General features: G+C 37.7%; 1 protein-coding gene across 1 annotated transcript in view; it reads right to left on the reverse strand.

Annotated features, from left to right (window-relative positions):
• The window catches only part of FBN2 (fibrillin 2), a 280,792-nt gene that overhangs the window by 121,271 nt on the left and 146,360 nt on the right, over nucleotides 1-13,161 (reverse strand). Inside the window, exon 8 of the mRNA XM_019635313.1 lies at nucleotides 12,730-12,855. Coding sequence (XP_019490858.1) covers nucleotides 12,730-12,855 — 126 coding nt within the window. The remainder of the gene's footprint in view (nucleotides 1-12,729; nucleotides 12,856-13,161) is intronic.

Here is a 13,161-nt window from a genome sequence, read left to right on the forward strand (position 1 = left end):
AGTGCATAGGGATAAAATAATAGCACCTGTACACTCTGTGGGTTTATGACTGAAGCTGCCCTTATTGTGAGCGATGAAAGAAATCGTGAGCCTAATTCATCATCTAGCATTCAACTTTTCTCAAGGTGCTATCAAAGGTATTTTGCCTAAAGCCACAAGAAGAAAGATGTACCACAACAATCAGGAGCTGCATATCAATAATGAATATTAATTACTAATAATTCCATTAAGAGGTAAAGTCCAAATCATTTGCACTAGATACAGAGTTTAAAATGAATGTATTATTTCCCCTAGTGGTCCACAGTCTATCTCAGGTAGCTTCTAAGCTATTATTAAAATAAATGAATTGGCTTTAAGATACTCCATGTAAGAATCACAACACCTCCTTCCATCTCCCAAAAGAAACCCAGTATGTCCACATGTCCCCAACTCACGATGGTTCATCTTGCGATGCTTTAACTTTATGATGGTGTGAAAATGATACTCATTCAGTAGAAACCATACTTCGAATTTTGGTTTTAATCTTTTCCTAGGCTACAGATATGCAGTACGATACTCTCTCATGATGCTGGGCAGCCGCAGAGAGCCACAGCTCCCAGCTAGCCACACAATCACCAGAGTACACAACTGATACTACCGTATTTGCCGGCGTATAAGACGACTGGGCGTATAAGACGACCCCCTAACATTTCCACTCAAAATACAGTTTGTTATATACTCGCCATATAAGACTACCCCCTCTTCCGCACACCTTCCACACACCAAATAAAAGGTAAAACAATATCAGATTTGATTTGGCCCACTGAAGTGCAAACAAGCGTATTGTATTTCGTGTCACCACATAACCGTTTGGGCGATGTTGAGCCACCATGTCTGCTACATGTTTTTCGAGTTCTGGCCAGTGTGGGGTGCCTCTTCTTAATGCACACTTACCCCTTGGCATACTCTTTAATGCTTTCTCATTTGATTTCCAGTCCCGAACCATCTTTTCTGTTACTCCATATTGTCTTGCAGCAGCACAATTATTATTTTCCTTAGCAAAGTTTATAACTTTCAGTTTAAAATTTGCATCATACTTCTTTCTTTTGGCTGGTGCCATGATAGGGATGATAGGGGTTTGACTGGTCGACATTTTCTATGCTGTACTGTACAATGGTGCAGTATTGTGGTTGGCTGTTGGCTGTATACAAAGCCTGATTTGATTGGTCCCTGCTCCCTGTTTGCCCGCCCTGTCACTATAGCAGTCTGGTCCACCCTTGCATCAGCATCTCCCTGGGACCTCACTAGTGTGCAAGTGTGAGCTCTTCAACATTCTAACAGGCACCATGATAGCGCAAAATCGCGAATCTTCAATGCATATGTAAAGAAATATACGGTAACCCGAATTTACCACACTCGCAAAATCGCACACAGCCGACCATACACCCAGTATGGTATCGCGATTCACGATTTTGCTCTATCATACTGGGTGTATGGTCGGCTGTGTGCGATTTTGCGAGTGTGGTAAAATCGCATAACAGCAAAATTGCATAACAGCCGAGCATACACCCAGCAGCGCTGCTGATGCCTGAACGGTATGTGGAATGAAGTGGGCGGGCATCGGGAGGCCACTATGGCACGGGGCAAGCACTATGGGCAGTCTATCTGAAGTGTACCTGGCATATAAGACGACCCCCCACTTGGAGGCATATTTTTCAGGGCCAAAAAATCGTCTTATACGCCGGCAAATACGGTATATAGTGTACTGTGTTGCCAGTGATTTTTGGGTTATTGTGTTCTGAGCACGTTCAAGGCAGTCTAAGCTAGGCTATGATGTTCATTAGGTTAGGTGTATTAAATGCATTTTCGACTTACAGTATTTTCACCTTACAATGCTTTTAGCAGGATGTAAGTCAAAGAGCATCTGTACTAAATTTAATGCATGCACGCATGCGCACTTAAAGGCACTGAAGACGTTTCGTAAACGTCACAAGTTGGGCCGGGACAGGCTGTCACTGGGAAGTTTCACAGGTAGGTTCCTATTTCCAAGAATGAGCCAGGAAATAATTTTTGGAATATTAATTCCAGGGATCCAAAGTATCATATTCCTAGATTTACTTGATTGCTATGCTCCTCAAGAACAGGATGTAAATTAGGATAAGGAAGTCCTAAACTCTTAATAATAATCACTGCTATGAAATAGTACTTCAAGGTTGGCTGAATTGTATTTCTCTCTTCAAGACTTCTGCAAAGAGGAGTCTGTACCATAAATTTTGAAGAAAAAACAATGGCCTTGAATCAGGAAACTTAGATTTACATCAAAATTAACTGTTTGATTTTGCAATTGTATTTAACTCTTCTTTGTCATGGAAAAGGCTTGGTGGATGAATTAAATAAAACAATATGTGTTCTGTTTCTAGCAGAATGGTGGATTAGCTACCCTGGATGTCTTTTCCAATAGAAACAGCTCAAATAAAATATGAAAAATTATTTTAAAATATACATCCCTTAGCTGGCATGAAAGAAAGAGAAAAATAGAGTCTCAAAATGAAATGAAAATGGTAACTTTAGGAGGTAGATGCACATCCAGGTTTCAGCTTCAGGGCTTCTGCAAAACTCTAGAGTCTTTAAATTTCAACTCTGCTGGGTGGAGGTAAAAAAAAAAAAGGAATCTGTAACCACAAGCTCTTCCTCACACAGACCCTTTTGATGTCTCAGCTCATGTTAGGTTTGTGATCTGAAGAACTTCAAAGGAGGAATATAATATAAAGATGTCCTCAGGTAAAGATACTCCACACAACTGGCAAAAGCTAATATCACTAAGGACAAATCTTAAATCATTTCCATAGGTAAAGTCCCCCCCCCCAAAAAAAACTGTAGGTAACAGGAAAATAAATACATCAATAAATAACACATAAAGAAACAATGTTCAATGAACAAAAGCGATCTGAGTAAATAGCAGATTTCAGATATTGGAATGGTCAGACCAATTCTGACAATTATTAATTAATGATAATTCATTAAATATTAATTAGTAACTAAATTATATTTCAAATGTTTAAGCAATTAAAATCTAAAAGTGTGTGCAGGGAAAAAGAGTCCATATACAATGAGAGAACAGACTTCAAAGAATTCAATAAAACTTCTATAAATGAAAATGATCATAACTGAAATAAAATCTTACTGAATATGCATATATTAAATAGGGTATTGCATATAGATGATGAGAGAATTACTAAGTTGGAGACATAGCTGAACAAATTGATTTCAGTGTAGTTCAGAGAGAAAGAGGTGGAAAATATTAAGAGGTTAAGAAATATGGAGGTAAGCCTGAAAAGGTAATATACATCTAATAAGAATACTAGAAAGAGGTAATAAGAAGACTGAGGCAAAGACAATATTTAACTGATACTGGCTTAGAACTCTCTGACGATGTTCCAACAACCTCAAATCTAGGAATTCCAATAAATCCAAAGTGGAAAAAATGAAAAGAAATCCACAACTTGTCACATCACCATGAAACTGCAGAACAACAAAGGAAAAGTGAAGATCTTAAAATTAGCTAGAAAAAAAGGACAGATTACCTGTTAAGGAATGATATTTGAACAATCACTGACTTCTTAATAGCACCAATGGATGCTAGAACACAATGGAATAGTATTTCTGTACACTGCGATAAAATAACTGTCCACTTAAAATTCTCTACCCAAAGAAACCATCTTCCCAGAGAGTAAATTAAGGTCATTTCCAGGAAAACAAAAACACAGAATTTTCTACCAAAAGGTTCTTGCTAAAGGAAATTTTAGAAGTGCTTTGGGCAAAAGGAAAATGATTCCAAATGTAAGGTTTGAAATTTATGAAGGAATGAAGAGGAAAAATATTGTTAGATACCTGGGTAAAATCTAAACAAGCACTAAAATATCAAACAGTAACAAAAATGATTAATTTGTTGCAAAGAGGGAGTGGCAATGGATAGAATTTTTAAATTGGGAAAGGGAGATCAAAGTGTAATTATTTTAATATTCTTTTGTTGTTTAGATATGGGTAAAAATGCAGATTAATTTTAGATTTTAAGTTACATATACATCTTGAAACAGCTAGGATAACCACCAAGACCACAGAAATAAAGTATGTAACTTCTAAATAACAGAGGGAAAAAGAATGAAGTGTGGCGGAGGAAGGAAACCTGAATAAATGCAAAAGAAAGTAAAAAAGAGGAAAAAAATAATTAAAAAGCAAGATAAGTAGGAAGCACAAAGAAGATAATAGAAATAAAAACAAATATATCAATGACTATAGTAAATACAAATAAATTTAGTCTCAATTTGAAAGACAACTATTTCTACTGTGCAAAAACAATTTAGATTTAGACTGTTTAAAAGAGACATTTAAAACTTAAGAAAGCAGAAAATTGAGAGGAAAAATATACAACCGGCATATATTTAAACCTTCCACTCCCACTCACGAAATGTGATGCAAAATAATATGAGACAAAATAGACCAAGAGAAAATATTTAGAACTAGACCATGAAGAAAAGAACTTTAGACAGTCAATATATACTGAAAAACAAGTTCAATTCACCAGGAAAATATTTTAAACCATTCATCACCTTATAGCATCAAAATACATAAAACAAAAACTTAAAGAACCACATAGAAAACCTGAGAAATCTACCATCATAATGGGGTATTTATATAACTCTTTCAGAAACTGATACAGTAGACAAAATTCAGTAGATATAGAGAGAAAACTTGAATAATATACTTAACAAGTTTGAGCTAATGGATGTATCTATGCAATATTTGGAAAAAACACATCTTTTTCAAGCCCACATGGAATATTTGCAAACCATTGAAACCCCTTACACTTCTAAACAACTCGTGGATCAAATACAACAGCACACTGGAAATAAGGGAATATGTATAAATATGAGTAGGTGCTCATCAGTAATCCATCAGGAATTTAAACATACCAGTCCCAAACTTTGGGAGTCTGCAATGATACTGTGAGGAGTCCACCAATCTCTATGTACACTGAACATTGCAGTGCAAGTGAAAAACACTTCAGGTACTTAGGCACTACTATGATTCCCACTTACAGAAGTCCCATTGTGAGTAATAAAATAGATATTCATTTAAAAGTATTACTTAATACCCAGTAGCTTTTTCATTATGTATTTTCTCAAAGATATTCAATTATCACCATGCATGGATCTGACAACATTTTTGACGTTAAAGAGGGGTCTTCAAATTCAATAAATATAATTAACTACTGTTCTCCACAGTTTGGAAACCTCTGGTCAGTCTTATGTATTGAAGGAAACACCATGTCGCTGGTGAGAGGGTGGAGGGGCAGAAAGAGAGGACTGGAAAGTAAATCATAACTTTTTTTCATAAATTCCACAGTCTCTTCGAATAACATCGGGGAGGCAAACTACCTCCAATCCTTCGAGTCAAAAACGTACCAGGATGAGCTAATGATCAGTCTCATACTTCAGGCCTCCCGCAAAAGAGATTTCAAAAGCGAAACAGTGGCTACGAGTTAGGTTATTTGTTTTGTACATCTGAAACTGCATGGTCCTTAGAAAGTACTGTGTTGAAAATGTGTCATATGGGACTTGACGTTTTCTGTCTGACTTATGTCACCTAGCATAATAATCTCACTGATATGTGGGATATAAAACTGAAAGCAACAAAGGAACAAGACAAACAAAGAAACAAAAATTTATAGACATAGACAATAGTTCAGTGGTTACCAGAGGGTGGGGGGAGGGGTGTGGTAGACAAGGGTAAACGGGATCAAATATATGGTGATGGAAGGAGAACTGACTCTGGGTGGTGAACACAAATGTGATATATAGATGACGTATTACAGAATTGAACACCTGAAATCTATGTAACTCTTACTAACAACTGTCACCCCAATAAACTAAAAGAAAAAAAGAAAAAGAAAGTGTGTCATATGGAAGAATATCTGAAATAAAAGAGGGACTAAGTTGTCTAGGCACACCATCCCTTGAAACAGAGAACTATCATGGGCAGTGGCAGATGAAGCATATTTATTGCACCATTAAGACAAATCCTTCTAATGCTTGGTGTATGTTTAACTGTAGGACTGATATGGCATAGAAATGAAAACAAGTCTATTCCTCTAATAATCTTCTATCATCCTCACTACAGTCCCAGAACAAGGTTTACATGAAGTGTTATTTAAAGCCACACTGAAAAAGAGGAAGCAATCCATCTCCACTGATTAAAATATAAATCTATCTTGAAGCAAATAATGGTACTATTATCAGAGTTTGTTTCATGACTTGACATTTCGTCTAAACTTGATTTAAGAGAACTAACGGTTAATTATACAATGTGATGAAAACTTGGTAAAAACTTGAAATAAATATACCTCCTGTTGAATGAGCTTTTGCTCGTTAAAAATGAAGGGTTCGGTCAGAAAACACCGACGAGGTTAGCTCAGGTCAGGATACTAATGATAATAGATGTTTGGTAAATAGCAACCACTGTCTCAGGTGTCATCCCCTGATCCTGGAGGCCTGTATACGCTTCTTTGATGGTCTGGTGCCAACCTGGGTTCCCCTTGACTAATTCTGCAGATTCTTGCTATCCCTAAAATACCTTCATATTGCTTGTTTATTTGCATTATACAAGATTAACTAGAATTAGGAACAATGAAAGAAAGGGAACCACTGAGGCTCTTAGGTTTACTTCCTGCTTTAAAATAGTGAAGTGTTTCTTCCTCACTGGCTAACCTTCTCTTTTTAGAACATTCCTTCTTAATTAAAAATAGTATCCCTGTTTCTTTTATATGATTCTGAAATTAAAACTAAAACACTATTCAGTATACTGCTTTATCCCTGTCTCCCCTTCCCACTTTAGTTAAACATCTTTAGGAGTTTGGGGTTATTCTTCAAATGCTTTGCTGCAAATGCACGCATGCATGTGTAATCAACACCCATCATCACATAAAATGCTGCATAACAGCACATCCTGATCATCCTTCTAAACCATTGTATCATCACCTTCCTCATTTCCTTACAACAGATTTTTTCCCCATTGATTTTTGTCTCTGTCCTGCTCTAAAATCTTGATGGGTTCTCACGCTCTCAGGATCAACCCGAAACATGGTCCTTATCATGGCAGTTAAGAAGCTCAGCAATAGAATCTATTTTTGTTTGTTTGTTATATATTTCTAAGAACTTGTCCATTTCTTCTCTGTTACTGAATTTGGTGGCATATAGGCCTTCAGAGTATTCTCATATGATCCCTTGTATTTCTGTGGTATCCATCGTAACTTCTCCACTTGCATTTCGGATTTTGTCTATTTGTGTCTTTTCTCTTTGTTACTTTAGTGAGTCTAGCCAGGGATTTCTATTTTATTAATCTTTTCAAAGAACCAGCTCTTTGTTGTGTTAACTTTTTCTATTGTCTTTTTGTTCTCTATTTCATTTAATTTTGCTCTAAATTTTACTATTTCCTTCCTTCTACCTGGGTTTCATTTGTTCTTCTTTTTCTAGTTCTTCAAAATGTAATGTTAGGTTGTTTATTTGAATCTTAATCTTATCTCTCGTTTTATGTCCACCTACTTTCTTACTCAGCTCTCTTTCCCAGACACGCTCTTCTCACCATTCTCTGAGCCCCCTCAGACACTCTCAGCCCCTGCAGTCTTGCTCACACCTTTCTCCTTGCTCGGTGCACCCTTATTCCTTTGGGGAGCTCCCACCCATTTTTCATGGTTGACATCATTTCCTCGAGAATTTTCACTATAATAATGAGGCCTTTTTTTTTTAATTTTTTTTTAATTTTTTTTAGCTGAGCCATCCTGCTACCTGTTGGCAGCTCAGCGGCAGCTCAGCTCGGGCCGGACTCGAACCGCTGTTGCTCAGAGCTCAAACCCTTGAGCGAGCTCTTAACCAACGGAGCCACTCGGCTGGCTCTCGTGAGGCTTTTCTTTTTGACTTACTGCCTAAAAAATTATTTTGTAATTAATCATCCACTGCCTCAAACTTTCTCTTATATTATTATTTTTTATATTACGTTTTCGAGTTTTCTTTTCTCAAGAATAGTCCAAGGCAATATTGTGCACTGAAACTTCTGTAAGTCTCAGGGACGTGAGCAGCAATGCTGTGGCACGGTCGTGTAACGGTATTCCTGACCACTGCAGTGTACACCTGAAGCTGAATAATAATGAATGTCAACTATAAATATATATATATATATATATACATACACACACACATCACACACTCACACACACACACATATATGGTCGCAGGATGTGGAGTACAGCATAAGGAATAAAGTCAATGGGACTGTGACAACTATATAAGATGTCACAGGGGTAGCAGATTGGGGGAGCGAGGTTATCACTTTGTGAGGGGTATAAATGTCTAACTATTACATTGTTTTACACACCTGAAACTAATATTTTTTAAAAAAGGATTTCTAAATGCTCTCATTTTCTGAACTTCACTAGCTGCTGATTAGCACTTTCCGTCCCCATGCTTAGGGTCCCTGCTAGAGCTCTATACACACAATAGCAGTGGGGACATTATCTTGCATACAGAATTAGCTTGTCAATTCATTCTTTACTCATTGCTGGCTGCCAGTCATTCTTCTCACCTATATTATGATGTGAACATTAGGTATTAATAACACAATGGACATTGCAATGACACTGAATTCCACACTGACATAAAGGCCATTAAGTTGTGCTATTAAAAATGTTTCTAACAAAGATGATTAGGTATGTTCCACTCTTTTTAGAACTGACATATGTTAGTACTCTGTTGAAAAATAAAGCTCTTTCCTGGATACTTAAAAATCTTGATGAAACACACTAGATAAAATTAAATTAGGAATTTGACTTTTATATTTAGCATCAAATGAAATGGAAAAACTATCTTCTTTTATAATTAAAGTGCCCAGCTAAACTCTCCTGCCATATGAAACTATTTTCCTACACATAAAAGAAAAAGGCAGTTTATTGATGCTTTATAGTGTGGTACAGACACAGGATATTTTCGCTAAGTAGAATAAGGAATTAGGGCAGTATTCAGCATATGCTGCTCTTAGAATAAAGCTGCGGATAACATACAGTTTCATACTCAAGAAAGTTTTGAGTTTGTCCAACTCATTATTGTGAGCATATGTGTGGTTACAAAATAAATAGCCTGGAAATATCCATGGCATATATAATTCAATCATAAATAAATTCAATCTAAGAAAATACAGACTCAGATTTTTAAAAATCAAAGTCGAAGATCTCTTACACATTACCATGTTAGATTTATTTTGTTCTCCCATATGGAAAACACATACTTATTCCAAATGTAACACAGTTATTCAAAATAATTTTAAGCTGCTTACTTTATTTTAAAATGGGTTTCATAATTTCAGAGAGTCGTTCTCCCTCCTTTGGGGTTTTCCTCTGTTCCTGGGTCAGGACATTGATAATGAAATGAACAGGGACGGATGCTTCACAGAGGACTCATCGTTCCTCACGCTCAGGAGCTCTCTGTCGCCTTCTGAGTATCTCGGATCACCACTCAGTGCCACCAGTTCATGGCCAGCAAGACGCCAAACAATGCAAAGCAGTTATTAACCAAAAGGAAATCCTTACATTCGACATCTCGTTCACTCATCTGTTGTTTGGCCTGCTCATTTCAGAAAAGATTGACGGAGCCCAAACGTGTATGCAAGGTACTACACACAGGCATAAAGCTGCCTAAGGCAGGACCTGATGGAGCTCAGAATCTGGTCAACGAGTGAGCCACAAGTACCTGTGACAATATAAGCCCAGAAATGAAGGAAATAAGAAATATTATGGGAGGGGCTGACAAATTTTGTCCAACAAGAAAATATGGGTTAGGTAAGAACTGCTCTAAAGAAATGTGGGTCTAATTTGGGACTTAAAGGACGAGTTGAGTTTTAAAGAGCATAGAGGGGGATACCAAGATGCTTCAGGGAGAGGGGATATTGTGGGTAGAGGTCTGGAACTGAGCTCATGTGTGGCAATGAGAATAACGGGAGTGCAGTGTCAGGTGGCCAGTGGTTAGAGATGAGTCCTGAATACAGTCTGGATCAGGTTCTAAAGGACTGTCAATACCCAGGAAAAGACTTAGGACTTTTAGATATGCAAGATATATAGAGAGTTTATCATAATTGAAAGGAAATCAAATGCTTGACATTGAAGAAAATCAACCTCAATAAATCATTAGGAGTCTTGATCTTGACTATCTGAATGTGATGAAGAGTATGCCTCCTTTTCAATGCAAAAAAAAAAATGAACACAAGTTTCGTTTGACTAAAGATTTAGCAATTTAGGAAATCAAATAGAAAGAACTAATTTAGAAATGTGATATAAAACACTAACATCTGTTATGGAAAATTCTGCCTTCTAACCAGTTTGCCTCTCTTCTTCTTACCCTCTCCACCCCCATTCTAATTCATTCTCAAAGGCCTTCAATTACTCCCCATTGACTATCAAATAAAACACACACAGCTTATTTGGTATTTCCAGAACTTCAGGGTAATAACTGCACTTATCTCTCCAGCTACATTTCTTTTAGCCAGTTTCTAGAATATAAGCTTCCTGAAGCCCAGGGTCTGGCATCCAGCCAATGATGTTTGGTGATGACTCCCAAATTGACATTTCTCCTACAGAGATGAGTCCATGCCTCTTTCAAGGTGATGATTATGTGTGTGTGTGTGTGTGTGTGTGTGTGTGTGTGTGTGTGAGTGTGTGTGTGTGTACACACACACACACACATTATTTTCCTATACAGTTTAAGAAAATTAAGCCAACTCTAGGTAGTTCTGCTAATTTTCAATTCTCATAGATGTTAAATTATGTTAAATGAATCAGACTCATTATGCAGTGAGCCAACTGGCAACACTGACCCTAAAAATAGTTAATTTGCTCAGTTTTACAAGCTTAACATGTCACTAAAAATGTTTTACCTAATGGAAGACAGAAACTCGGATTCATTCCCAAAAAAACAAACAATTGTCATTCAAATCTCATCATTCTAAGATGGGAAAGGGAGGCTCCAAACCTGCACGCTGCTTCTCCAAGCGGACTGTCAGGATGATGGCTGAGAAGCCACTCACTGGAGACCTTACTACCTAGGCAGAGGGTAAGAAGGCAGTGCAGGGTCCTCGTAACAGGAATCTGACGCAAGAGTCAAAGAGACCTAGATTTAAATCCTAGCTCCACTTATTGGCCCTGTAACAATGTCCAAGTCACCTTACCTCTCTACGCCTCAGTTCCTTCATCTATAAATGTGAATAACTGTACCTATCACACAGGGCTATTTTAAGGATCATAAAGCATAATATATGGGTCCAGTGCACGGATATTCTCCTCCTCCTCCTCCTAATAATAATAATAATAATAATAACAACGACACTAATAATAAGGAATATTTTATTTAACATTTACTAGGAAAAACTGAAGTACATACAGAGAAGTCAGTAGCATGCCCAAGGCCCCAAAGCTCTGAGGTAATAACGCAATATAGATACCCAGTTCCTTACACACGATATGTGTTTCATAAGCAGCATTTGTTATTTTTACTCTCACTCCCACTGTTTCTCCTATTACTGCTAGTGCTACTCTTCCACTACTATTTGTGATGACAAGATAGTATTCTATTTTTTTTTTAAGCTGAGCCATCCTGCCACCTATTGGCAGCTCAGCGGCTGCTCAGCTCGGACTGGGAATCGAACCGCTGTTGCTCAGAGCTCACACTCTTGAGCGAGCTCTTAACCAACTGAGCCACTCGGCCGGCCTACAAGACAGTATTCTAAAGGCAGGATCTACATCGCTCATGTTTAGGGTTGGCTGGATGGCCAAAACTAGCAGTATCTGGCATATCGGTACATTTTATCAAACAGATTCAGGCCATAGCCCTCTTGTGTGTGGGACAGGACTTCTAGCTTCCATTCCTGACTCTGTATTTCCATCTCGTCAACCCACATCACTTGGGCACCGTCACTAGGATCTACAGAGGTCCTGGCAGTTAGTTGCTGACATACACTTCCTGTGGGGAAGGGAAACTGTCACCATCCAGATGACCATCCTCTAGTGAATGAAGCGACTCCATTTGGGGGTGCTGGTTTAATTCTTCAAATTCCTGTATCCCATGAGTCCTCAGTACCCTAAAGTCTAAAGCTTGCTCAGTAATGGATGACCCACACATGACCCAAAAGCACTGTTCCATCTTCCTAAACAAAGACCATACAAATATATTTGGCTTTAATTTGAATATGCTTAAAGAACAAAGTTAAAGGTGTCAATTTCTTTTCTGTAATGACTATTATTTTCACTAGAATAAACAAGTTCTAAGTAAACAAAACAGTGACTACATTCATGATTCATAGCAACAAAACAACCTTTAATGGCTACAGTCTGTCTCCAAAGCAGACTTTTGGAAATCTTTCTTATGCCTTTGTGTCTCTAACGCTGGGTAAGAGCAATGTCTTGAGGAAGTCTTTCTTCATTTCCCAAATGACTCTGACAACATAAAACAAACCCAGATGGCTTCTGAAACCGAACTCCTTGCAAAGAGCACCTGGTCTATCAGGCCCTCAATACTGGTGCCGTTTATTTTAAACAACTCTTTCAGCCATTTTCCCAATAGTTTTATAATCGTTGCCATCTTCATACCTGTTTGGGCTGTTCTGTCATTATAAAGAAGCAGTGTATTGTGCCTTCAAAAATACAACACTTACCGATGCACTGAGAGCCATCTGTTGAGGTTACATATCCACGTGGACAAATGCAAAAATAGCTTCCCACGGTGTTGGAGCATTCGCCAGTTTCACATATCCCAGGAATGACGCTGCACTCATCGATGTCTAATCAAGGGAAGAAGGAGAAGACGATTGAGATAGGCCTTCAGTAAGTAGCTTTTAAAAGGGATTGAAAAAAAAATAGAGTATGAGAACACTCATGGTTGATTAGGTCAGATCACATAACCCTAAAGATACTCTTGTTTCAGGCCCTAAAGAATTTCTCACACATATCTATGGGAACTGAGATGAAAGTCAACTCCCATGGCAGGAAAACAAGGCCAACTAAAGCAAAACTCTATATCCTTTTTTTCTCCCCCCCAAATGCAATTTAAATTGGAAATAAGTAAAGATGTCGATGTTTCAGTTCCC

Source organism: Hipposideros armiger, unplaced genomic scaffold (assembly GCF_001890085.2).
Source record: "Hipposideros armiger isolate ML-2016 unplaced genomic scaffold, ASM189008v1 scaffold_21, whole genome shotgun sequence".
Taxonomy (NCBI): domain Eukaryota; kingdom Metazoa; phylum Chordata; class Mammalia; order Chiroptera; family Hipposideridae; genus Hipposideros; species Hipposideros armiger.